The 27,976-nt window shown below is 38.8% G+C and overlaps 1 protein-coding gene across 1 annotated transcript in view; it reads left to right on the forward strand.

Moving 5' to 3' along the window:
* Nucleotides 1-27,976, forward strand: part of ZDHHC17 (zinc finger DHHC-type palmitoyltransferase 17) — a 79,768-nt gene that overhangs the window by 23,762 nt on the left and 28,030 nt on the right. Inside the window, exons 3-8 of the mRNA XM_062584724.1 lie at nt 5,383-5,505; nt 14,161-14,238; nt 15,637-15,781; nt 21,983-22,047; nt 22,795-22,957; nt 27,810-27,935. Of these exons, the coding sequence (XP_062440708.1) occupies nt 5,383-5,505; nt 14,161-14,238; nt 15,637-15,781; nt 21,983-22,047; nt 22,795-22,957; nt 27,810-27,935 (700 nt within the window). The remainder of the gene's footprint in view (nt 1-5,382; nt 5,506-14,160; nt 14,239-15,636; nt 15,782-21,982; nt 22,048-22,794; nt 22,958-27,809; nt 27,936-27,976) is intronic.

Genomic DNA, 27,976 nt, shown 5'->3' on the forward strand with positions numbered 1-27,976 from the left:
AAACCTGCTCATACATTGAGCTGCAAACGTAGTAACTACTTTTACAGTCAAATTAAGACTTTATTTGGAAATGAGCAGTTCAGCTGATATTCTTGTTGCAAAGAACTTAGCTGTATTTCTCTATTCCCTGCTCTGTACGCACACTATGTTCCATGATAAGTTCTTGCAACTCTTACACAAAAGTGGGACTTGGGTATATTTTAAATGATACCAAGAGTATCCTCTCTTTTTATTTTGGAGGAATGTGCGCAGAAGTGAAAATGATAATGTATGGTGTATTTAATTTGTATTGTTACAGCTTATCTAGTGAAAAGTATCCTTTATAATGCATTCAAAGGCATAGAGTTAAAAGTACTAGTGCTAATACTAGGTCTTCATCTTGCAGATGTTCTTAAAATGTATGTGAAATCTCTTGACATCCTGTATTCAGTTATAACAACCTTCTCTTCAGTTCATGTAGAGTTCCCTGTGCATTTCTGAGAGCAGAACTGGGCCATATGTTTACTTGTGTTTGAAAAATCTCTTTAAAGCAACAGTCTAAAGTGGGTCATGTCTGCATTTACTTCTTGCAGTGGATATTTACTAGTTAGATATTACTAATAGATACTTACTAATACTTTGTAAGTATTTCACTTCTAGCTGCATGGAAAGTCTTCAGTTTCTTCTGTAGCTTCATGACTTTTCAGTTCTGTTGAGTAATGAAGTGGGTGGCAGCTCCTGCTTGTAGTGAACTTGAGCAAATTCTTGCTATGTTGAGAATGTCTTAAATAATTGTTATGAACATTAGTATTAATGATACTAATGAGCACTTTCATGCATTCTTTAAGATTGATTCCTTGTGCTTGAGTACTAGGACATTGGGATTTTATTATTACAAACTGAACTTTTCTGTTACTGGTCACTGAGATCCTTCAAAATGAGATCTGTGAAATAATGAAACAAAATGAGATATCCTGTATCTTGCTCAAAAAACCCCATATCTTTAATACATTTGAGAGCAATTTTTTCTCTTCCATTTCTCATCATTCAGAGGGTAACTGATAAGTAAGACAGTATACATACTGAAAATTCAAGTTGTTGAGGGCTGACCAGCATGGCAGTTCCTTCCAGCTTCTTGCGGTTACCAAAGGAATCTGTCACACTCTGATCCAGGTGAATGGACAGACCATAACCCGGATGTGCGTTCTTGGTGACTGTCTGTTTATGCCAGTGGGTGATGATGATCTTTGCTAAAAGTGGCATATATCCAAAGCTGACATGGAAGAGTGTGGTTTTAACAGGAGTAGCGACGTAACCACTGCTGTCTAGCCAGTTTGAGGTACTTTGGAGTTGCTGAACTTCTTGTGTCTCCTTTTGCTGTTGTTTAAAGTTCATTAAGCAGTTCAGTTGAGTTACTGCTTTGCTGTTAGAAACAAAAATGTTTTATGTTTTGTGCCTTAAGCAGTAAGGATGAGTGAAAGATGTATGTTGGCATTTAACCACCATCGTTCACTGAGACAAGGCTTTAAAAGATGAAAAAGAGCATCTTTCTACTAATTGCATTTCCAGTTAAAACAGCTTTGAGTGGAGCTATGATAACAAGTGGAGGGAATAAACAAACTCCTGGCTCACCTCCTGATTGTTGGCATGGTGATGTACTCACTGAAGAGAGATACCTTCCTAGTATTGTGACCAAATTTGATGTTTGACGCATCCAACTTTGCTGAATGATTATTTGAAAGCTCTGTGTGCTTTTTGACACAGAATCCTTTCACATTTTAAGCATGTAGTCCTGTTTTGAAAGTACAAAATTCAGAATATGTTTTAACTTAGGCTGAGGTTATAACTTAGCTGCTTAAATATCTCAGCCTGCACCATGGTATTTGTGCCCTGAAAGAACTAGTCCTGTTTTTTTCAAGAACAAGGCCTGATCAGTGTTTTTTAATGATGCTCCATACTGATGTTTACAGATACCTTCCAGAATTGACCCAGGGGCTGAATTTATTAGTTTAATACAGCCTATCCTCCTATAAGAATTTGAACCTTCCTCTGTCTTGAAGGATGTGTACCCCTTGATGGCAACGGTGTAATTATGCTGAGTTACTGAAATAAGTGAATGACTTTAACCTCATGTAATCTAACAGTATATCATGAACTTTGGAGAAGACAAGGTGTGGTCGGCTGCAGGGAACTAATGGAAGAAGAGTATAAGTGATATTTGAGAGAAGAATGCTGAGACTGCTAGGACAAGAATCTGTGACTACTTCAAATTCAGAGTATTGGGGAGGGGGAAGGAGAAGAGAATGGATATGAGCTTTGTTGGGGGGGGGAGTGTTTTAAAAATGTTACTAGCATACTCTTTACATGAACAGGAGCAACTTGCAAAATTCCTAACCTTTTTAAAGCAGTTCTCATCTGTCTCAATCCTTAAGCCCTCTTACAACAGCTTAGTGAATTGGAGCATTATTAAATTATACCTGATGTATTGTATTTTCTGTAATCAGTCGTGACTAAGTTCTAGGTAACAAAAATAAGCTGCTAACAACAGAGAAGCTGATGGAGACTTAAAATCTTCTCTGTACCCCATTCTCAGTGTAACTGGCTGAACTGGAATGCATTTTGCTCTTGAAAAGGCCTTCCTGATAAATTACAGAACTGCATGGTTTGCTTTTTGGCTAAGGAGTGGGAAGTATTTGTGACTTGCAGTTTGTCTTTGTGGAAAGGAGAAATCTGTGCAGCTAAGCCTGGGGAGGGAATCTGGTAGGACTGCAGCTTGCTGTATCGAAACCCATGCAGCAGGCCTTACCCATGTGCTTGGGACAACGTATTCTTACCACTCCCTGTTCTTGCTGCTGTGTAGTCCTGCTTATTTAAGCAAGATGAGAGTCAGCTCAGCTTTAGGCAGTACAAATTCTTTTAGCTGATGACTATTAAAATTAGTAGTGGGGCTGTAGGACAATTATTTCTTGCACTGTTACTTCAGTTACCTGTTTAAATGAAGGCGGAGGGCTCGTGGTTATAACAGCGGGCTACAGAGTAGAAAAGCTTTTTTGCCGTTGTGTCTGAACCCCCTGCCAGCATAACTCCAGATGTTGTAATAGACTAGTGTGATGGCACATGCTAAGTTCAGTGCTCAGAAGTCCTGCCTTTTCCTCTTTTCTTCTCTCTCCTTCCTCATCCTTGACTGACCTGTCTCCGGCCAGATGCAGACTGGGTCTTCGTTTGGGCCTGAGGGGCCGCAGGGACTCCTATGGTGGCAGGGCATGACCTCCCCAGGCAGGGCATGTCCCACTGCCCCATGAGGGGGCAGACCAGGCCCAGAGATTGTGGCCATGTTCAACAACAAGTTCAGATCATCAGACAAGTTCATAGTGATGAGGCAGGTTCAACTTGAAGTCAGGAAGTCAGTCTGCAGGTTAGGGTTAGGATCAGGTCCAGCAACTGCCAGGATGGTCCGTGGGGACAAGGCAGGTCAGAGGCCAGGCAGTCAGCCTGTGGGTCTGGGTCAGGCCCAGTGAGGGCAGCTGGAGTTGACAAGGCAAGGCAGTGGTGATGGGACTGGACTGAGGCAGAGAGATTGGTGGGGCCTGTGGGTTTGCAGGGCCATTGTGGGCTGGACACCAGCACCACTGCAATGCCACTAGGGCAGGGGCTGATGGCCCCAGACCAGGCTGAAATGGGGGCATGGGCAGGGTGGAGGAGGCTTGAGGAAGTGGGCAGGTGGTGTGTTTGGGCCCTGACACTACTTCTCTGAACTTGTTTCAGTGGCCCTTTCAGCAAGGGGAAAGGTTGAGGATAGCATAATGTTAAGCCACTGGAACAAGCGCTCATCTGACCACACTTCTGGTCTAGACTGGGGCTTCAGAGGTAGTACATGTAACAGGTAGGATAGACTTAGTATCTTATCAGTTCTCCTGGAAGTTACTGGTGTCTGGGAATGTGTATTTTGTCTGGTTGGCTGCATATTTTTGTGGGTCTTTCTAAGTTAAACTCCTCTCTCTTCCCCACTGATGAAGAGCTTTGCCATCAAAATTACTCATGATCATGCTCTCTTGTTCTGTCTCAGGATTGTATAGGCATGTTTTTAATGACACATTCCAGTTAGTATGTGCTGAATGCAGTGGTCTGTGTTTTTTTTAATACTTTGGAAAGTCTGCAATTATATAAGAGTAATTTCTAGCATCTTTTATAATTTTGAGTGTAACTTTTCTTTGAAATTGAAACAATCTAAGTGTTGTTGCATCTAACAAATACTATCTAAAGAATTCTGCCCTTCAAAACTGCCGTAGGCTTGGAAAGCGTTCAGGAGGTTGGCTGACTTCAGTCAGTTAAGGCTTTGCTGTGAGCACTGTCCCAAATTGAAGGTCCACTTGAATAAACGGGGAAAAAAAGCACCAAGTGTTAACTACCAAAGGAAAAGGCCTCTGCATCAGTTATACAAACCAATCAAATGGAGCAAAGGGGACTCAGCTTAGATAAGGATGTCTCTTGCAGAGAGCAAAATGTCAAAATGGCAAACAGAAAACATACCTAAACTCTGAATTTGAGAAGTTATGATACTGCTGTAGCAGAAGGCAGTTGTTGCAGGGAGGGTAAGCACTGATGTTGTTCCAAGTTTTGAACACACATCAGTCTCCTACTTGAGACCCCTGTGGATGGTACAGACATTCAAATGTAATCTTCACATGTCTTTCCAGGTTGCTTTTATTGCCACTAAAAATAGGTGATAAAACAGTGTGAATCAAGACAAGTGTTTTAAATGCTGGAGTCAGTCTTACATTAGATGCTTAAGTTACATTTATGCTTCCAGAATTGTTTCAACTTTCAAAATTACAGGCAGACTTTTTGAAATAAGGGTAGTTCATATTTAATAGTCCTTTTCAATGAAAAAGTTAAAGACTTGTTACTAAAGAAAACAACATGTAATTTTGAAGTGGTATTATTAAAAAGAAGCAAACTGCTATTGGTTTGTTATCAAACCAGAGGAAAAACAACAAGTGCCTGAGATCCATTACTGTTTGTAACTCATGTGATGATAATCCTGTGAATTGCTTAGGGAGTTACTGTTAGGTCAGTTGGCTAAGTAGTTATGACCTTCAAGAGAAAGAAGGGAGGAACAGAGGTGGAAGAAACAAATGTAGCTGAGTCCCTGGGAAGAGAGAAGTTTTGTTTCCACTAGACATACTACTGATCTATATTTCATCTTGTTCTGGTGCGTGATTTGCTGTAGAGACAATTTTTTTTTGTACAATCTTTAATTGGTTAATAAAATTTTTGGTGGTGAAGTTTGTCGTCTTTCTTGCCTATTGAAGCTTTTGTATCTTGTTTATAATTGTGGTGTTTGGCTGCTTTCTTTTAAATCTAAGGTAACAGCTTTTTAAAAATCTTATTTTCTTCTTCAAGGTATGGAATATATGAACGGTGTAGAGAGTTGGTAGAAGCAGGTTATGATGTGCGGCAACCAGACAAAGAAAATGTAACGCTTCTCCACTGGGCTGCAATCAACAACAGGATAGATTTGGTGAAGTATGTATTGTATTTTAACTTAACATTAAGGATTTTATTAATTTATGTTAGATATTTCTTTATTGTGTTAGTCTTAATTATCTTAAATTTTTTGGCTCAATTTTTAGCCTTGAAATTCAGGGAGGGAGGGAAACAGAAGACCTAATCTGCATTTGATGATGTGATGTCATAGTGAACAGAATTAAAACTTGTTAAATATTCAGTAGTCAAGTTCAAGCATTTTTCAGAAAAAAAATGTGAAACAGCTATGTGCAATTCATTTATCTGTACTGTGGAAGGTTCATTGTAATATCAGATTTCCCTTTGAGGAAGGGAGATCTGATGCACAATGGTGAAATTTTTAAGAAGCAAGGTGAATATGGTACAAAGAGAAACCCCTGCTTAATTCATCTTTTTGTCCCTATCATTTCAAGAAGTCCTGACTTAATTACTTTGCATTTTAAAAACAAGCTTGCTACAATAGGCAGTGTTGTAGCACCTCTCCTTTCAAGTAATGAAAAATATCTTTAATTGTGGGAGATATGGATATTTTTTTTCAATTTATAAAATCCAGACCATTGTTTTTATGAGGCTATGTTTTTAAAGTGTATTATCTTGTTATCCTGAAACTTAAATCCTGAAGGGATAATTCTCAGTATTTGTTATTTTACAAATCATGAAAATGAATTGAATTTGATCCCTTTATTTTGTAACACTAAGTACATGCAATTAAACCTGAGAACATAAAATGTTATTGAATCAGCAGGATTCTGGAAATTTGGCATAAACTGCATACTTTGAATCAGACTAGTTTTCAAAATACTTCTCATTAATGAGTAAGTATATTTCTGCATTTACACACAAAAAATGCTGAACATCTTCATTTAAAATCAGTCTCCCTACATATGTTTATCACCAAAGCCTTCATTAGACCAGATCTTGAGAATCGTGAAGTGTCCTGAAGATCTCAAGTTCAAGTTTCTTTTATCTTGCTTTTAAGAGGACCTTTTTTTTTTTTTTTTTTTTTCCCTGTCCTAATGAAGTTTTCTAAAAGAAGGTTAAATTGCTGAAGATTTAGAAATAACTCAGTGTTTTTGGAAGACTTTATTGTCCTTGATGGATGGTACAACAGATTTTGTCTTTGTTGTGGATAGCAGGTTATAAGGGAACCAGTAATTGTGCATTTGGAGATATATATATATATATATATGTATATGTGTGTATATATATATGTATTATATATATATTTGGAGATATACATATATATATATATATATATATTTTTTAAGTAACAACCTACATCCTCCTGTCACACTGGAAGAGAGCCATTTGCAAAAAGTGACAACAAAATACAAGATTCTTGTTTATCTCATTAACCTTTTTAGTAAGAGAATATTTTTAGACCCTGTTATTTTATTTCTTTGTTGTATTTTCCACGAGGATTATCTTGGGTCTTTCATAGTTCACTTCTTTCAAGCTGGCTTGAAATAATTGTAAGACTTAAAACTTCTCAGAACACTGTTTTTCTTCAGTAGAAATACAGCGTCTGAAAGCAGTTGTTACATCTTGAGCTCACTTTTCTGTCCAAGCTGAATGTGTAAGAAACTATGTGCAATGAATTGATCATCTTATTTGAGCTGTTTGAAGACGTATTTGCATTACAGATACTCAGTCTCACTTGATGTGTCTTCATAAAGTCTGAAAACTGAAGGGCATTGAGACAACTTATCCATTCATTCCTTAAAAAGTCATTGTGATGTTGAGCATTTGAAGAACGGACCTATATTGTGAATAAAGATTGAAGCCTCTCTATGCCTGCATGATACCTGATTACAGCTTAATGTCCTACTTCACTAGCATTGCATTTAATACGCAGCGCTTTTTTTTTTTTTTTTTTTTAACTCTTGTTTTGGGACCTTTTGGCATTCACAGAGTAAAATCAAAGAAAATTTTACATTCCTTATTAGTCTTCTATTGTAGCTTACCTTCTGAAAGAAGTTATTTGGTGTATGAATATTGTCTTATTTGTACAGTTTTGTTTCCTTCCAGCTTGTTATTAATAGAACTATCTGTTACAGCTATTATATTGTAAATAGAGGTGGTCAAAAATCACCTTTGAATTCAGATGGATGGAAGTCTGTTCTCAAATCTGTGTCTGAATTTCCAGTCTGTTCTTTATTACATAATAGTGAGATGTCTCCACCTGCATTTGAGTGTTGAAAACTTCTATCCTGAGATTTTTATATTTAACTTAACTGTAATGGTACCAGCTGTATCTTTTTCATGCTTTTTCAGTATGTACCTTGGCAACTGAATGTTCATAAACCTAGTATGTCTAACTTTTCCATTCTCTTCAACAATGTAGTGATCTTATTTTTTTTAATGCATCTCTGCCAGTATGGCATATGACTACTAATGTGTTTAACTGCATCTAAAATCCTTTCTTCCTGATAGGGCTATTGCTCTCTAAGTTCCTTTGCCTTTAGGGGTCTCAATTTATTTTAGCTTTTGTGACATAATGTCTTTTTTTCTGAGGGAGTGGATTGTTCCATTTCCTTGGAAAGAAATTACTATTTTTCTTATTTGATCTTGCTGCATCCTCTCTCCCCAAGTTTGCGTTGTGTGTTGCTGTGGACACAGTGGGCAGTGCCATTAAGTATGCTGGCTTAGGAGCTTGACTGTAGGTGCAAGTAGTCTGCCATCTCGGCTCCAGGTCAGTCATGCTTACTGGGTGCTGGTCATTGTACAAGGTCATCCAAGTGAAGTAGCTTTGCAGCTCGACTATGCAGGTAAAGTAAACTTCATTTAGTTCTACTAATCCTATCTGTTGGGAGACTTCATGATTTGGTCTGAGTACCAGTGAAGCCCATAGGCAAACCCTTTCTCCTTTCTGTAGGATCAAAGATAAGCGTCAGACGTTTGTAACATAACGTATTTTCATCATGAAACTGATCCATTATTTTGTTTTTGATGTGGGTCTGTGAAGATGCACAAAGTGGCCTCATTCTCTCTACAGTTACCCAGTAACTGCATTTTACCACGGCGTTTCAATGACCATACTGCTCCAGGATTCCCAGTCTCTCACAGCAGGGGAGACTCTGTGCCAAGTAAAACAGTACATCACACCACTGTAGAAGAAGGCTGGAAACTGGTGACTCCTTGTGGAAGGAGAAAGGCTCTTACTCCTCCTGAACACTTGCAATTGGGGAATGGATTTAGTGCCCTCCTGGCTGAGGAGGAGCCGGGCATGGCTTCAAGGGAAGCAACTGGGCCAACAGACCTTGTGCTGTATGGGAACATGCAGAAGAAACAAGAAGTGGCAAGTGATTGTTGTGGGTGACTCCCTGGTGCAGGGGACAGAGGCACCTGTCTGCTGACCTGACCTCGTGTCTAGAGAGGTTTGCTGCCTGCCAGGAGCCTATATGTGAGGTGTCATACAAAGACTGCCAAGGCTTGTCCACTCATCAGACTGGGCACTAACGATACCAAGGGCAAACTGGAAATCATCAAACAGGATTTCAGAGCTCTGGGGATGGTGGTCAAGGGTCTGGGAGACCAGGTGATCTCCTCCTCTATCCCCCCAGGGAGGGGGAATGATGAGAGTGGAGCAGATGGATTTTCTGTGTTAACAACTGACTGCACCACTGGTGTTGGCAACAGTATTTTATTTTCTTTGATGATGGGACCCTGTTTGAAGATCAGCAACTGATAGGGAGAGATGGGCTTCACCTCAGTAAGTGGGGCACGTGTGTCTTTGCCAACAGGTTGGCTAGTCTGGTTAAGAGGACTTTAAAGTAGGAAGCATGGAGGGGGGGGAGTTAGAGTAGTCAGCAAAACATGGCTCAAGTTGGGATGCCTCCAGTGAATGCATGCAGCTAGGGAAGTGCATACAGGACGTGGCTATGGAGGATCCTCTTGCACCCCACCTGGGAATCCTGCATGCTTGATTACCTCTATGAAATGCATGTACACTGATGCATGCAGCGTGGGGAGTAAGCGGGAAGAATTAGAGATCTGTGTGCAGTCGTAGGGCCGTGATCTCATTGCAGTTACAGAGACATGGTGGGATAGCTCACATGACTGGAATACTGTCATGGATGGCTGTGTGCATTTTGGGAAAGACAGGCCAGGAAGGTGAGGTGGTGGAATTGCTCATTATTTGAGAGAACAACTGGAATCTATTGAGCTCTGCCTGGGGGTGGAGGAGGAGCCAGTCGAGAGCTTATGGGTAAGGATTAAAGGGCAGGCTAATATGGGTGACATTGTTGTGGGTGTTTGCTACAGCTGACTTGATCAGGAAGAGGAAGTTGGTGAGGCCTTCTACAGACAGCTGGAAGCAGCCTCACAATCACAGGCCCTGGTTCTCTAAGGGAACTTCAACCACCCTGATATCTGCTGGAAGGACAACACAGCTAGGTACAAACAGTCCCGGAGGCTCCTGCAGAGCATCAGTGATAACTTTTTGACACAGCTGGTGCAGGAACTAACGAGGAGAGGTGTGCTGCTGGGCCTTGTACTAACAAACAAAGACAAACTAGTTGGAGATGTGAAGGCTGAGGGTGTTCTTGGTGGCAGTGACCATGAGATGGTGGAGTTCAGGAACCTACAAGGAAGAACCAGGGCAATGAGTACAATCACTGCCCTGGACTTCAGGAGAGCATACTTTGGCCTCTTCAGGGACCACCTACTTGGAGGAATCCCATGGGTTAGGGCCCTAGAAGGAGGGGAGGTCTGAGAGAGCTGGTTAATATTCAAGCATCGCTTCCTCCAAGCTCAAGATTGATGCATCCCTGTCAGTAAGAAGCCCAGAAAAGGGGGGTAGGGGAACTGCATGGATGAGCAAGTTGCTCCTGGCAAAACTGAAATAGAAGAATGTACACAGAATGTGGAAGAAGATAGAGGCCACTTGGGAGGAATATAGGAACATTGTCAGAGTCTGCAAGGATGCAATGAGGAAGGCTAAGGCCTATATGGAATTAAATCTGGCAAGGGATGTCAAGGACCACAAGAAGTGCTGCTTTAAATGCATCAGTAGCAAAAGGAAGACTAGGGAAAATGTGGGCCTGCTGCTGGTGACACCAGGATACAGAGGAGGCAGAGTCACTGAATGCCTTCTTTGCTTCAGTCTTTTCTGCTAAGGTCAGCCCTCAGGAATCCCAGAGCCTAGAGATAAGAGAGGAAGTACGGAGAAAGGAGGGCTTTCCCTTGGTCGAGGATGGTTGGGATAGACATAATTTAGGCAAACCTGATGCTCTCAGATCCATGGGCCCACGAGTGCTGAGGGAGCTGGTGGCTGTTATTGTTAGGCCACTCTCCATCATCTTTGAAAAGTCATGAAGAATAGGAGAGGTGCCTGCAGACTGGGAAGAAAGCCAATGTCATGCCAGTCTTCAAAAAGGGCAAGAAGGAGGATGCAGGAAGCTACAGGCCAGTCAGCCTCACCTCCATCCCTGGAAAGGTGATGGAACAGCTCATCCAAGGTGTCATCTCTAAGCATGTGGCGGAAATGAAGGTGGTCAGGAGTACGGAGCATGGATTCACCAAGGGGAAATCCTGCTTAACCAACCTGATAGCCTTCTATGATGGAACGACTGGCTGGGTAGATGAGAGCAGTGCTGGGAGAGCAGTGGACGTGGTGTAACTTGACTTCAGCTTCAGCAAGGCTTTCAACACTGTCTCCCATAACATCCTCCTAGATGAGCTCAAGAAGTGTGGATTAGATGAGTGGACAGTGAGGTAGCTTGAGAACTGGCTGAAAGGCAGAGGTCAGAGGGCTGTGATCAGCAGCACAGTCTAGTCGGAGGCCTGTAGCTAGTGGTGTCCCCTGGGATCATTACAGGCTCCAGTCTTGTCTTGTTCAGCTTCCTTGCCAGTACCCTGGATGAAGGGACAGACTGCACCCTCAGCAAGTTTGCTGATGATACCAAGCTGGGAGGAGCAGTTGATACACCAGAGGGCTGTGCTGCCATTCAGAGAGACCTTGACAGGCTGGAGAGCTGGGCAGAGAGGACTCTCATGAAGTTCAACAAGGCACGTGCACCTAGGGAGCATTAACCCTATGTATCAGGGCAGGTTGGGGGCTGACTTGGTGGACAGCACCTCTGCGGAGTGGAGAAGGACCTGGGAGGGCTTCTGGACAAGAAGTTGACCGTGAGCCAGCAGTGTGCCCTTGTGGCCAAGAAAGACAATGATGTTCTGGGGTGCCTTAGGAAGACTGTTGCGAGCAGGCTGAGGGAGGTGATCCTGCCCCTCTACTCAGCCCTGGGGAGGCCTCATCTCGAGTACTGTGTCCAGTTCTGGGCTCCCCGGTACAGGAGAGACCTGGAGCTACTGGAGAGAGTCCAGCATAGGGCTACAAAGATGATCAGAGGGCTGGAGCACCTGCCCTATGAGGAACGGCTGTGAGAGCTGGGCCTCTTCAGCCTGGGGAAGTGAAGACTGAGAGGGGATCTTATCAATGTGTGCAAGTACCTGAAGGGAGGGTGTGAAGGGGATGGGGCTGGGCTCTCTTCAGTGGTGCCCAGCGACAGGACAAAAGACAACAGGCACAAACTGAAACACAGGCAGTTCCATCTGAATGTGAGGAAAAACTTCTCTGGGAGTGTCGGAGCACTGACACAGGTTTCCCAGAGAGGTTGTGGAGTCTCCTTCTCTGGAGATACTCAAGGCCTGCCTGGATGCTGCCCTGTCTGATGTGCTGTAGGTGACCCTACTTGAGCTGGGGAGTTGGACAAGGTGATCTCAAGAGGTCCCTTCCAACCTCAAGCATTCTGTGATTTGTTGTAGGTTTCTCCAGACAAAAGTCTCTTCTCCTTTTCCTCCTCTTAGTACCATTGAATGCCTGTACTTTAATCCCAAAAGTACTTCATCCAAGCAGGAGCAGTTTTCTGATGCTTGATAAAGATGATTCTAACATGGAGAACAGTGAAAATATTTGCTTCCTAAGGCAGTTTCTTACCAGATCTGCCTGCTTTGAATCCAGGTATGTTGCTTAAACTAAATTTGCGTGCTTGGCATCTTTTAGCGTGGATGTCTACATGATTTGGAATAGAATTAGCCAGCTGATTTTGATTTCAATACAGGACTATAATCTTGTCTCTTTAACAGCAAAGAATAAATCTTAGCTTTTCCACCTACCCTTTCAGCCTCACCAAGCCTCTCAGAATATCTTTGGTGACTCTTTTTGATAAATCCAGAAGTTAAGTAATTTCAGCAAAGATTTTGCTTTTTTTTTTTCTCTCCCCTGATGGTATCTGTGGCCGTTTGAGTAGACTGTCCTGCCAAGGCAACAGGACAGTAGGATTGGCAGTAAGACCTCGTTATATCAGAGTTGTATGATATTGGTGCTTCTGCTGAAGAACATCTCTGTATCTGACAGTTCTAAAGCTCTAAAGTTCTAAATCTATGAAAAGATTTTCTTGTGGAGCTTTTAGCATGAATGTTAGCTAATGCATTTTTCAGCTGTTCCTATAGGTAACATGCAGGCTGTTTTGAAGTTGCACTTGCTGTAAATGCATAAGGATGCAAGGAAAAGGTAGTTACTTAGCAGTAACATGTTTTTCAGATTTTGTTTGTTGTCCTTCTTCCCACCAGTCTTGAAATAGTGAGAGGGAATAGAGGTACTGTAAGCCCTATGCTGAAGATTTGAAGGATGGGAGAGTAGGTTTCATACATACCTTGCAGACTACAGGCACCAGTACTTGAAATGTGCAAGCATTATGAATTTATAGCTAGATCATACTTTTTGAAGATCTGTTAGTAGTAACTTCTCTCTTTGCTGGCTTGCATAGCACTGAATGAAGAACCAATGTTCTAAGTTTTTTGGGGGAAGGTCTGGTTTTTAAAAACATTAATTTTCACTAGGTGTAATACACATTTTCTTTCTCCTTGGAAGAGTAATACTTTAGTATCCCAGATAAAGTAGTGCAGAAAACAGCTTACAATACAAATGGACATGAATATGAATTGCTATGGGTTAAATCTGGGCAGCGTATTTTGTTCTTACAGGTGTTCTTAGTTTTCTACTTAAAATATTCTTGAGGGAGAAAGCTTCTAGCCCATCACTTTAAAGTATTTTTAAAGTAACCAGTGTTTTTGTCCTTTGTTTAACTGTAACTGGCAAGCATCTTAAGTACTCAGCTGTAAACATAACAAGTATTAATACTTGGAACAGTGACTTCAACTGACACATTCCACTGCTGACATATGCTACAAGTTGAATTATGTAAAATTTTATTTTGTCTTAGCCAAAATTCTTTAAATGTGCCAGTCTTCCAGCAGCCTTTTCTTTTGTTGTTACATTTAGAATTCTTTTTAACCTAGCAAGATTATGTGAGTCTTAAAAACAAAACAAAAAATCAATTTTATTAAATACTCTAGATGGCAGCAAATTTGTCTTAATAAACACAGCATTTTTGTTCTGCACTGGAACTGAACTAGGATACAATAGCATGTGTAAAACATTAAGAAGCATCCCTGCTCTCCCAACCCACATCAAAAAAGACAAAAAATCCAACATATGTACATGACCTTTTAAGAAACAAGTTTATGTGAAGGCAAGCCAAAGTTTTGATTTGTAGTTGTCTGTTTTACATAACTTCAAACATTCTTAATGTGCGTACTTTATTTTTAACAGAGGGAATTGAGAATAATACTTACTTTTCTTGCTTTTTTTAGATACTATATTTCAAAAGGTGCAATCGTTGATCAGCTGGGAGGAGATTTAAATTCTACTCCACTTCACTGGGCAACAAGGTGGGGAAAAGTCTTCTGGGATTTCCTTTCCTGCCTTGTTTTTCTTTAACTGGAATCTGATACTGATTGTTTTATGAAATTATGAAGATATTTCACACAAGAATGAGTGTGGCCATTGTTAACTGGACCCACTGTGAATGTAGTATGTTTGAGCTACAAGAGCTTACAGCATATGGTTTAACTTTTGTCTCATCTATTTCTGGTGTAGAGGAAGGTGATCACTGTGATGGGAAAAAGTTTTTTTTTTTTTTTTTAAGTGTTAATAGGCACGTTGTTTTACTCCTAGATCTTATTTTTGTCTCCTTTCTGGAGTTGAACAACACTTGTGCAGATGTGGCTTGGAATGAGTCTTGTGTGGTATTTTTTTCACAGTGGTCTATTGTTTGTGGAGTTTTAAAGATGAACCTAAGGGAAAAAATAGGGTTTATAATATTGAAGATGGTCTAAGAATGATGAGTGACTGGGCAAATAAGACAGCCTTAGTGTCTTAGTGGCTATTTCTTCAGACTACTGCATAGAAATAGGCAGGAAAGGTACACTGTACATAATAGTAACTGTGGACTGCAAAAGGAGAGTTGGCACACTAGCTTTTAGAGCATTTAATGTATCAAAATAATTTAAGATGAGAACTCACTCGTTAGACTCAATCTTTAAAGGTTTTAGCATGTGTATTTCTTGGTATTATAGCTCATGCTTGACTTTCAGTGTTTTAATAGTAGAAATGCTTGATTAATTATCTTGGTGTTCATAGCTGTAATCTGTTGTTATATGAAGCATTGTCCAAAGGTGTTTCTGATAGACTCAAGGTCTTTTTGCTTGTGTTGGAAACTGTGCTGACAGTTATTCCCCTTATTAACAGGAATAAAATTCCCATTTTCGTTATGCCAAAAATACATTTAAACTTTTAATATAGCATGGAAAAGATGTAGGCCCACTTTTTTACCTCCTCTCTCCCCATTTTTATACCAGTACTGCTCTTAATAGTAGAAGGAAACCGTATGCCCCACAAAAATCAGGAGTGTATAAACTAGTTTAACATCTCTTAAAATAGCTGGTTTCATGTGTAGAATTGAAGAAGTCACAATAGATTGAATATATGAGCTAATGACTTGGTTTTGTGTTTTTTGTTGTTGGCTGGCCTTTTGCTTCACAACATACCTAAGCCAACTGCATGTGATGCATTTGTTGGCTGCAGAGAAATGCTTGTGTGAATGAGTTTGCTTACTGAGTTGCAGAACCAGATCGTGACAATCATTCGAAGAGTAAGTCAAAGTTTAGAAGCTCCAGTAGTATAATTTAATATGTTAAATGTTTTTGTCCTATTCAGATATTAAAATCTTGCTAGTTTTTCTGTGTATAGTTATTCAGTTGTTTGTTTTTGTGTTTTGTTACATTTAGACAGGGTCACTTATCCATGGTTGTACAGCTGATGAAGTATGGGGCAGATCCGTCGCTAATTGATGGAGAAGGATGTAGCTGTATTCATTTGGCTGCCCAGTTTGGACATACTTCGATTGTTGCTTACCTGATAGCAAAGAGACAGGTAAAATTTAAGTAATATCATATTTAAATAGATTCTATTCAGAATAGGAAAACAATTGAAAACTACATCTATGATTTAAGTAATACAAAAAATTTACCTGACTAGACATAGAAATAATTGAATGTATTTTACTATAGATTACAGTATTTGATGCATTTACCATCTGTTTTACCTTAATCTCCTTGAACAGTGGTCCAAGTGCTTTGGCTTTAATTCATATATATATGTTTGGCATAGCATGTGGAAATTCTAGATGATATTTTTTTTAACCACTCTTTGTTTCTACTGAAGTTAACTTTTTTAAATGCTCACAGTGACAATGATAAGGAATACTTTAGTAGTCTTCATAGAAGCATCAGGCTAGACATGGCTGAAAAAGCTAATGACGAAAAGTTGTCAGAAGTCATCACTTTTTTGCCCCTCAGTCCACAACTTTTTATTGCTATAGTTACATGTGTGTCTAGATTTAAAAAATAGCAACAAAAAAACACTCTTGCTTGCCTCTTGTATCATTCCTGTATCTATTAAGTGTGTAGCCTGTGTACTTGGTACTATTCTCAGTCTCCCATCCTTTGTTTTGTATGCTGCAAACTACATTCACCTTTTTGCTACTCACCCTTCGTTATAAGTAAGTTATAGATAGCCAGATATGTGCCTGAAATGCAAAATTTGACACTCAAGTTTGCAGACCACATAGAAAAACGAGAACCCTCTCCTCTTTTTACAATTTAGTTAATGCTGTTCCCAAATCTGTATTCTGATTTTTCTTTCAATAGGAAGTGGAATATGATGCTGTGAGTTTGTAGAATTTCACTGTGAAATCAGTGCTTTTGGTCAATTTTAGCTGGAAAATATTGCTATATCATGTAACAAATACTAAATTTGCTGCAGAAAATCTGTGCCAACATTCTTTTTAGAAAATAAATTATGCTATATGCACTGATTGGTTTGTATTGCAGAATTGTTTATCACACAGCATTTAGTATATAGTAGAGATCAGGCTAGACACAAGAAGATGCTGATCATATATAATTATTTTATATGAGCATAATGAGTGGAGAGAAATCCTTTTTCATCAGGATAAAATGTTGTACTTTGTTCTTATGCATAATTTTACAGGGTTTTTATGTTATCAGAGGAATCTTGCAGATGTTGTAAGTGTTGGAACTTGTTTAAAGTACATTAAATTTAAGAATAAATGGCCTTTAAAATGCTCTGTCTTGATTATGAAATCTCCCTGTAAATGTTTGTTTGATGTCTATAAACAGAATGTCCTATTTATCTGTTTGAGCATATAATACTTCAGTCCAAGAGAAGCTTTGTGTACATACATATGTACATATATAGACAGACAAAGCTGCTTTTAAAATCTAAAATCTAGTATCTTGGAAACAGCTGTCCTTATCATAAGCTTTTAAAAAGATGATTCTTACATCAGATAACATTCAGCATTTAATGGCTTCAGTATTCCTTCCATGACATAAGGTTGAATTGATTTTTGCCCATTATTTTTCAGAAGCACTTTAGAAAGCAAAACTTTATATATTGATTTGAATGTAATAGCACTGTAATAAAAATTACTGAACTCAATTCTATACTATAGCTATACTACATACAGCTACAGAAACTGCATAATTTCTACGGAACATGTGGGCATTGCATGATTCTACTTTGTATTCTCCTCTAATAACAATATGTAGGATCACTAATTGCTCGCTTTATTTACACTGGTCTTTACTTCCTTCTTTATACCATGATTTGGATTTGGAAATGTAACTGCCTTTGCTTATGTGGGCTTTCTCTATTACTGTATGTAAGCTTTCTCTTTCCTTATACAGAGACCAGATTTTCTTTAGATCCAAAAATTATATTCCCCCTTGTTCTGAGCATAATTTTGTGTCATCATGTAGTACCTGTGTGGTGAATATTGAATAAATAAATGTCAAAATAAATCCATGTAGACTGTTACCCCTTGTTAGTGCTGGCCCTAACATCCTTTGGGGACCTGTATGGTCAGAGGAGAGCCAACTTTCATGCCTCCAGTCAGCTGTGGAGAGAACAGAGTCACAACTGAGAAGTTGATTTAGTTTTGCTCCTAATTGAAGTTGTTCCTAATTGTTTCTTGTCCCTTTTTCAGGCAGGGCTGGAACCCAGTTTCAGTATGCTGTGCCGTTCTCTTCCTGGGTTGCAGCAGCCAACAGTAAAACTTCCCATCTGAGGCTAGAGTCCAGTCCTCTGGCATCTGGAGTATATTACAGGGGAATAGCCTTGATCAAGTTCCCTCTGGTCTCAGTTGGGAAATAAACCCTCCTTTACACCAGGGAGCACTACTCTGCCAAGAGGCAGCAGTTTCTGGTAGCTGTTGCTTTTTATTTTATCTTGTCTCCTACTGAGGAGGAAGAAGGACTTTGAAATAGCATGAAAGCACTTAAACTGTTTGAAGTTGTCACTACCTAACACTGTACTTAAATTAGTTAAAATTCCAAAGGGAAATGAGGACATAGGATACACAAACTCATAACTCCAGGATAAGTTATGATATGAATATGGTATCTCAGATATTTGAATAACTGATAATGTATGTGTTCTCAGTTCAGTGGCGTATCTTACCTCAGTTGCTTAGATTATACATAAGCTCCTGTAAAGTTACTGTTGGGGTGGCATCATGTTCTGAAACTTATTCTGAATTATCTGTGATTCCTTAAGATCATAGAGAAGGGATAGTTCAGCTATCAGGTGTAGGATTTCTTTTCTATTTTTTTCATTCTCAGAGTTGCAATTTTATGCTTTACTGTGCAGAGCTACTTAGGGCTTGATTCTGAGCTGCGGCTTAGGAATAGCTGGTATATGGATTTGGAAGATGTCAGTGTGATAGAAGCAATCTGGCATTTAAGTATTGTTCGCTCTCTGTCAGTATTGAGGTTTGTTCTTCCAGCAGGGTTCAGGCCAGTGTACGACACTGAACCAAGTGCTGTTTGCTCACTAGACCTACTGTACTGATTTAAGTTACAGAAGTATAAGGCAAGTCATATTTCTTCTTCATGACTGCCAGTCTGTATTCCTGATGAAGGACTAGGTTCTTCAGAGCTATTTTTTTTCAAAAGAACAAGGTTGCTTCTGGGTGTTTTTTTTTTGTGTGTGTGTGTGTGCTAACCTTGCTTGATAAAAATTATCTGTCAGCCTGCGCTCAGCTTTTACCACTTACGACTCTGAGACTGATCTCAGAAATCTGAGATCTTTGCTTTCAGTGAGTAACTAGCTTTCTCAACTTAGGAAATGCTTTCTCTCGACTCTTTCTGATAAATTTTATTTACACTTAACCTATAAATATGTCTTCTCTTTGAGAGACCAAGTCCCCTTTTGCTGAATTAACAGTCTGTGTAAAAGAGAGCTTTCTTTGTAGAGAACAGTTCTGTGCAAGGGCATGATGTATCACTCTACGAAGGCCTGCATGCTTTAAAAGAACTAAATAGTGGTTCCAAGGAAGCTCCTTTTGTGCAATTAAATACATTTCTAAATGCTATCTCTTGATATTTTTGTGCTTTTGAGAAGGCCATACTGTTGCATGGTAGTGTTTGGCCGTTATTTGTTAAATGTCCTGATAACACTAAATGCTGCTGTGATTCTAGCTGCTCTTTAGAATTCTAACTCGCCAACCACAGTGTTTTCAGAAAGTGTTTTTTCTTTTCAGAAACTGTGTTTAAGCAGCAGGATAGTTGCCACAGCTCCATTCCATGCAGGAAATAAGAATTTCTGCCCTGTATTTTGCCTTTCTGGAAGCTTTTATGCAAAATCCTGTATTCATATCCTAGGATGAAAATTTGGTTTGTCTTTAGATATGCGAAGTTGTTCTGTTTAAGAACCAGAATTGTCTGATTTCAGCACCAACTAATAAATGTACCGGTTATGGTAGAGTATTCTTGTGCTTGAACTATGTATACAAGGTAGCAGATTGTGCAATTTTTAATCATTGCATTGCTTTACTTGTTACTGAGATCTTTGCTTTTTGCAGTGCTCAGACTGTTGTCCTAACGGCATAGAGACCTGTCCCTGTGAAGTATCAGATTGACTTGTCGTTGAGAATTGGGCAAGAAGTTAATACCAAAACACCTGTTCGTACAGGCTAGAGCACATGAATAGTTTCCAGATATGTATATGCTGTTGGAGGAGGCTTTTTTGGGGGGGATGTACCCTCATGTTGCTTTGGGTGATGAGAGTATGATCTGGTATAATAACAAAACTTTCTAGAGAGGTTTTGTTAGACCATTTGTCTGCTATCCACAGATTATGTCTGTAAAACTGTGTGCAAGTGAACCTCAGTTTCTTTAGGACTAACTGTAGTTCCCTTGAAGAAGGATCTACCTTAGCCTGCACTAGAGCTTATTTTGAGTATGAGTTGTAGGCTCTTCAGGTAGTCTGTTAAGGTGTGCAGGGAGTAACCTGTTTTTAGTCAGTGTCACCTAGTGCAAAGTGTAACTTTGATTTGTCAGCATGGAATCGCTAAAGGAGTCTCTTTACCTACTGGCAGGTAGCCAGGTACCTTGCCGTTGGTCACGAAAGGTTAACACTTCTGTATGAAATCAAAAGATGAAAGAGGGATTATTCGTAGTATAGTAATTTTTACATTCTTCAAAATGTCTTGTGCACACAATATGAACTGTCAGTTACACTTCTGAAGGATGCATGAACTTGAGGTTAGGTCTGCCTCTAATCTCCTTCTTGGCAAGAGGAGGTGGAAGGGAGTCTCCATTGCTGTGCATCCCTAGTAGGCTCAAAAAGATCCAGTGCAGGCACGTGCCTGGGACAACTAGACATGGATTCTGGTCTCAATGCATGTAACACACTTATGAAAAAAAACAGTGCAATAAAATAATGGGTATCTTTCCACAAAGTCAATCAGTCTTTATTTCTGTGGTTTTGTCTGGGTGTTTTTTATTTTTATTCTGTTGTCAAATTAGAAACAAAAACCTCAAATATAAAAGCTTCTGCAAGCCAGGGAGCTTCGTAGAGCAGTTATTTGGAAGACTAGATTGCATTTTCTGGAAAATCTCTGCCTGGGTCAGGCTAGCAGCACAGTCAGTGAAGATCCCAGGGTGATGGGCGTCTGACAAACATGGAGAGAAGCAGAAAGTTCTAGGAGAGATGAAAAGCAATGTTATCTGCTGTCTTGGTTTCTGTCAAGGGTTTCTATAGCAAATGTTTTTATTGAAAAACTTCTAATTTTTCTAGTAAGAACTGAGGGAAGCAGCATAGGAGATATTGACAGAGCTCTGCTGTCTGTAAGGAAAATTGTGCAGGTCTTTAGAGTAGTTTTGTGTTTGCAGTCCATGAAAGTTGCCCAAATATATTTGAGAATCTTATCTGTCCAATGTGTTTAGAAATTCCCAGCTTCCATGTTACTGAGGCAAGGATCTATAACGGAAAAAATCCTGTAGGCAATAAAGGCTTTCCTTTCTGATTATCTTGGATTGTATTAATCAGTTGCTGTGGATGATAACGTTTTGCCATTCAGTGATAATGTTCAGTTAAGCATAATAGTGGAATACCTTTGTTTCTTTACTGATCTGTTTAGTCAGCACTTGGTTATAAATTAGTTTTATTTCTGAATAGGTTGTTTTCATTAATGGCTTTTGGTTACACTTAAACCCTTTTGTGGTTTCTATTAAGTTGATATTCAGATATGTAAATACCTTTGGAAATGTGTAAAGTAAAACTGCTTTGCAAGTAAGTAGAAACCTACAGATACATGTGACCATGTAGGATGCCAAGTCATGTTTTTTGTGTTAATTTATGAAGTAGCTGGTTAAATGTTAGAGCATTTTATTTAAATATTTTCCTGCTTTGAGGGCAATATTACACAGTTTGTGTGTATGTTTTTGTGTGTTTTTTTTTTTTTGTTTTTTTTTTTTTTTGCTTTTTCTTTTAGTATTGAAGGTAAATTTAAGACTGAAATGACCAGTCATATACCCTGTGGCTACTGTTTAGTTTCCAAAATAGATCGAAATGGTCCTATCTTTGCACAAGTGGTGTTAATAAAATGATACTTAAAAATGAAAACAGACATTGCATATTAAAAGCTTGCTAGGTTTTCCCCAGTTCAGTTGGCTAGTCTTATAAAATACTGCTTCTAGCTTCAAATCTTATAGTTACTGAAACTTGAGCATGCATATCTCACCAGCATTTTTTTTTTTTTCATTTTAGGATGTAGATATGATGGATCAAAATGGAATGACACCTCTAATGTGGGCAGCTTACAGAACACATAGGTAATATACTTGCTGCATTTCTGACTTGGCATTGATCAAATGACATGGAACGATGACTTTCTGATTTAGAGAGTTTTGTTTTAGTTAGCCAACATACTTCCCACAATTACCATTCTACTTTTTCACTTCTGACCTGTTCAAGAGAGGGGATGTTATGCAGATGTATTCGCCAATACTAACTTTCAGTCTACAAAGTAAATCCTCTTGTAGAGGTTAGCAAAAATGTACTCTTCAAAGAACAAGTTTGTCTGAATTGGTTTGCTGCTCAGAGAGGCCTATCTTCATTGATTGCTGAGAGGAACCTAAGTTAGCTTTTGCAAATAGCTACTATTACCAGTGTTGTCATTGCCTTTTTTGTTTTCATCTTTTAGCTTTTTAGATGGAGGTACTTTCATTGTCATCTGTCAAACATGTAATCATATGTTTGCTTTTACAAATTTGTTAGTACTGTTACATTTTTGAGAGATATGGAAATAAAAATGCATGTAAAATATAGTTCAAGATATCCCAGAATAAGTTTTAAGAGATTTGGGTACTGTATGCCTTACTAAGCTCCTTTTAAATTCAGTAAGATCTTTGTGAATTGTCTTTGGAAATTTGAGCTGTTAATATTTATCAGCAAAAAAGTAATTTTCATGTTAAATAGTGTACCTAATCAATGTCCACTATAGAAGCTGATTTCGGTAACCAAGTTGGAATGTATTTTAGCTAATCTTCTGTAGATCTAACGAGGCTTCTCTTTTTTAGTGTGGATCCAACTCGATTGCTACTTACATTTAATGTTTCTGTTAATCTTGGAGACAAATATCATAAAAACACAGCATTGCACTGGGCTGTGCTAGCAGGAAATACTACAGTCATTAGCCTTCTGTTAGAAGCTGGAGCTAACGTAGATGCTCAGAACATCAAGGTAAGCACTCAATCTGTTTTTATCCTAAGTGATTTAATACAGAAATAATCTGTAATAAATCTGAAGAATAGATGATTATTGAGGGTATGGTGGGGCCTTGAAGATGCAGCAAAAGCCATGCCATTAGTGTTTAATCTAGAAATCAGTTTTTACTAACAGTGATGTAGAATCACTAAATCTGCACCTTCAGAAGTACACATGTAAATAGTCACCAGTGAATATGTGCAAACAGATGGTTTGTGCGTGTATGTTTAGACTGCATGCATGAAGACCATGCATTTGGATGTGAAATTGGAAAACTGACTGAATGTCATCTAGTTATGATTTGAGGCAACTTCATGTTTTGATGGTGCGAGATGTGAGACATCTGTGTCTTCTCCCAGAGACAAGCTGGATGCTCTAATAGGTCTCTTTCACCAAGTGACAGTAAAGAATTTGAGGCCTAAAAGTATCAGTAAGAATAAAATCAGAAAACTGATTCTTCTGGGGGGGCAGATCTTAAGTTGCCGACTGTTCTACCTGAACCTTTTAACGAAGCTAGATTCAGCACTAACAGAGTACATCCCAGTCATAGAAAAGCTAAGGAGCTGTTCCAATTTATGCTATAGACATAGTCTGTAAGAGCTTAGTCAGCAGTGGGAAGTGGGCATATTAAAGCTTTGCTCTGGAGTGTTTTTTTGTCCATTGCTCCCGGACCATCCTTTATATCTTATTAGATGCAATTTATCACATAAGATAGTTTTTCTGTCTGTGATGTTAGCAGAGAGCTCACTTTTAGAAAAATAATTTTCTACTACCCAATTTCTTTCTGAATATTTGTATATTGCCCTTAACAGTACAAATGAGATGGATAGATTGGAAAGTACAGCTCTGTATGTACATTTACAAAATACTTAATATTTGGTTAATCTGACCTTTCACTTTTTTTTTTTTTCTTACTGATTAAGATGGCCAGGGTCTATTGTACAAGGCTGTCAATTGAAAAAAAAAATGTGTTGTGATCCACACGTGATAGAAACACTTATACATTTGCTAACAAAACATATACATCCCTTTTCTTGAACAGCATGGGTCAAATTTTTTAGGAGTGCAGTCAAATTTTGCTACTGTCTTTCTAGGTCCTACCTCAGTTTTAGATCACCAGAAATACTGATGATCACTGAAAACTCATCAGAACTCATCAGAAAAACCATATGGCTTTTCGCATGTCTTTAAAACAAATCAACTAGTCTCTTGTATTCATTGGTGTGAATATATAAGAAGTGGTCTGTAAAGTCAGATGCATGGATGAAATACACTTCTAATCTCACCTCTTGCAAACTGTTATGAAGCTCCTTTCTGTTCCACCTAATGGTAAAAATCAGGAGGTTTTGTGAAACAATCAGTGTGTTGTAACTTGCTTCCCTGGAGAGACTGATTTGTGTTACCAAGAGTTTTAAAGTACTCCATACCTAATTTTTAATTACAGATTCCATAAAAGGAAGCTTAATATATCTGACCAAGTGTAAGGATATCTACTAGCCTGAAGCGGTTCATAGCGGTTCATTATTGACAGACAGCAGCAGTCAGTAGGAAAGTAGGCTTTTGAACCTGCTGGATCATGATGTATTGTCGGTAATGCTGGAAGACATGAGCCTCGTTTCGTTATCCACTGCCTGCCTTCTGCAGTGGAGTCTAGGTTTCCTGTTGCCTTTCTATTGATTCCTAAGATCTCTGGGATTTCTACGATCAAATTATTCTAGCATTGGCAGTTTTGCCATTCTGTTAGCGGTTTTATAACCGATATCGAGTGGTGTATCATATGTTTAGCAAAAGTTCATAGTAAACATAAGTTTGAGAGATTTCCATAGGCATATAGAAAGTCACCATCTTGTGCTTCTCCATTGATCGTTTAGCAAAAATTTTCTTTCTTGAGCCAGAAATTGTTTGTTGAAGTGGCTGGCTCATGTTTTCCTGAAATTAAAAGGAATTGCAAAAGGTTCCGTTCTGATGCAGTCATTTCCAGGTCTCTGTTCAGTGAAGTCCTTTTCTCAGATAGTCCATGGAATTAACCAAAAATGTTGATAAAGCATTTAAGATGAAAGAAATACATTGGTTGGAATCTCTTTATCTTTTTCAAATTATGTAGTGGCTGAAATATTGAATGTGAGCTTTGATTTTTTTTTTCTTTAATAATTTCAAGGTAGTGTACGTTAGAAAATTACATGCTACTAGCTTCCTGCGTTTTGGTGAGAAAGTTGGTGTAAATTGGAAGCAGTCATCTAAATAAGGCACTCTTTATTTTACATGGCAGTCTGAGAAATAGTGATGGCCGTATAAGAGAAATATAAATCATCAGCACTCAAGAGACTTACTCTAGACTAAAACTTGATATTAAAAAATAGAAATGATCTGCCTTGAAAGTATAAGGATGCTAGACAGTGTAATAGTAGTAACACCACAGTGTGTATACCTCACAGATGCAGTTTTTTCAAGTTAATCAAAGTGGGTTTGTCCTGCTTGAGTTACCTTCATTGTTACGGTGTATAAGAAAATAATATTGCTATTTTTGTATTAAGACTCCCCCATATCTCCTTTGAGAACTGGAGTTGGAGGTGTAAGCTCCTTTTCAGTAGTCAAAGGAGGCTTTTGGAGTGTGGTTTTTTTTTTTTTTTTTTTTTTTTTTGGTTTGAGGGTTTTTGTTTGTCTGCTTTAATTAGGACAAAATGTCTTGCTACACCAGGAAACAGATTGGGCAAATAAGGACAAAATTTGAGGATTGGGTTAATCAGAGAAGGGGGAGAGGGTTAATAAATTTTATTTAAATGTATGTAGAAGCACACCCCCTCCTAAATAGAGTAAGGAACTTCTATGCTTTAAGGAAGATGCTTGTTCAAAAAAATATCAAAACTATTGGTGAATCTTTGAATGGACTTTAGGTTTAGTTTCTTGATTATGTAGCATATCTGAAGACTTCTCTGCGAAAGTCTATGTTGAAAATGCTGTATGGTAATGCTACTGCAGATTATTTTCTGTCTAATCACTTAAAATTCTCAAAATACATGCTATTAAAGCCTAATTGCTCGCTGGCAAACTGATAATTGTATTACTAGACTAAGGCTTAAGATCCCTGGTTTGTTGGGAGGTTGTTTTCCTTTAGTTTTGCTTTTTAAGCAAATTGGCCATGCTTCTCTGTGTCTATAAGGAAAACATTAAAATGGCCGGGTGATCAGAAGCGTAGTGGAAGATGTCTTTAAAGCTCCCTCAATCTTTTTGTCTAGGCAGTTCCTAGGTGTCTCATGGCCCTCTAGTGGAAGGGATGCTCAGCTGGACCCCAAGACAACTTGAGGATTTACTTGGGAGATCAACTCCCAGAGGGGATTGCTTGTCTGCAGGTAATCTTATAGTCTGGATTTATAAAATGACAGTTTTTTAAAAAAAAGGCATCTCTGGAGTTTTCCCGATATTAGCAATTCAGGATGCTATTAGCTTTGTGATGAAGCAGGCACCATAGTTTGATCTCAAGAGTTTCTCTTGAGGGTAACTTAACTAACTTTATCTGTTTCTTAATCGGGCTTTGAAGCTAAGTGAAGTCAAAAGGTTATTCTTCACTAATTGATTTTGCTAGCTTAACTTACCAGACAGAAGAAATGCCAGGTTCTGTTAGACAGTGAAACACTTTACCTCATAATATGTAGTCTGTGCTATTTATCCTCCTTTTAGAGACTCAGAGCAAGATTTCAAAGGCAAAATGAGAGTTAAGTACTCCATTCCCATTGTCTTGCTATGGGATGTAGGTAACTAACTGTCCTTTTTGTCTTTGAAATCTCTTCTGTCTATAGTAAGTATTGCCCTTCCTGGGTATTTCAGTTTCTGGTACCTGTCTCACTTTTTTTTTAGGAGGGGGCCGAGCGATGGAGGATTCAGCCATTTTTCAAGCCTCCATGAATGCTTTGTTTAGGAGGGGAGTTAACTCCAGTAGAAGAGAGGAGGAGTCAAATGCAAAACTGAAGCTGGAGGTACCTGCAGTTGGTTGTCTCTTGCCTCCTCTATAATTTCAGACCCAATCAATAACTTTCATTTAGCTCTCTTTCTAGATGTTTAAAAAGCAATAAAATCAAATTAGTTGATAGGCACCTTTGGACTCTATATATTTTTCTCTTGCCTTCTCTGTTGGTTGTCTCTGTAAGGAAAAGAAAAGCATGGACCATTGTTGGCTTTGTATTCATTGTATGCGAAGCATAAGCCAAGCATGAGAGCTCAGAGTTTGGGAACAAGTTGGACATGAGGAATCAGTTTATTCTTTCCCTTTTTTTTCCCCTAGAATTTCAGTGACTGAAACAAACAAGACCATTAAGTTTGTATTAAAAAAAGAAAAATCTTTTTAAGAAACATTCCATGATATTAGTACTACCAAGTAGGCAGAGGATTAACTGAGAAGTAAGGCTTTACACTGGGAGAGTTTCCATGATCCAGTGGGTCACAAATTCTTCTTTGTTTGATTTCTGCTGCCTGTCAATAGCTGAGGGAGAAGCACAGTCTCTCATTTACAGACTAGTAGACTGTGTAGAACACAAACACAGATGTTTTATGGCAAAGGCAACAGTTATTGCTGCATCAAGACATTTAGTGTCAGGATCACAAATTTAATATCCTGCTTCTCTACTCATGTACAGTTATAAGAGCAAAAAGACCAAAAGGAATTAGTGATCTGTTTGGCGTCAAGTAAGTTGCAGACAACTATAAGTGCCAGAATGTAGTTTAATCTGTTTTTAAATGCATTATTTTTAACCTGCCAATTTGCTATTTTAAAAGTGATCTGAATGCATTTTATTTTTAAATTAGACGTTTCCCATTTTTATATTCTTGACAGGGAGAATCACCACTTGATCTGGCGAAACAGAGGAAGAATGTGTGGATGATCAACCACTTACAGGAAGCAAGACAGGCAAAGGGATATGACAGTCCATCCTTTCTCAGAAAGCTGAAAGCTGATAAGGTGAGAAGAACTAGAACAAAATCCATGTTACTACTGCTGTA

The sequence above is a fragment of the Rhea pennata genome, chromosome 1 (genome assembly GCF_028389875.1).
Source record: "Rhea pennata isolate bPtePen1 chromosome 1, bPtePen1.pri, whole genome shotgun sequence".
Taxonomy (NCBI): Eukaryota; Metazoa; Chordata; class Aves; order Rheiformes; family Rheidae; genus Rhea; species Rhea pennata.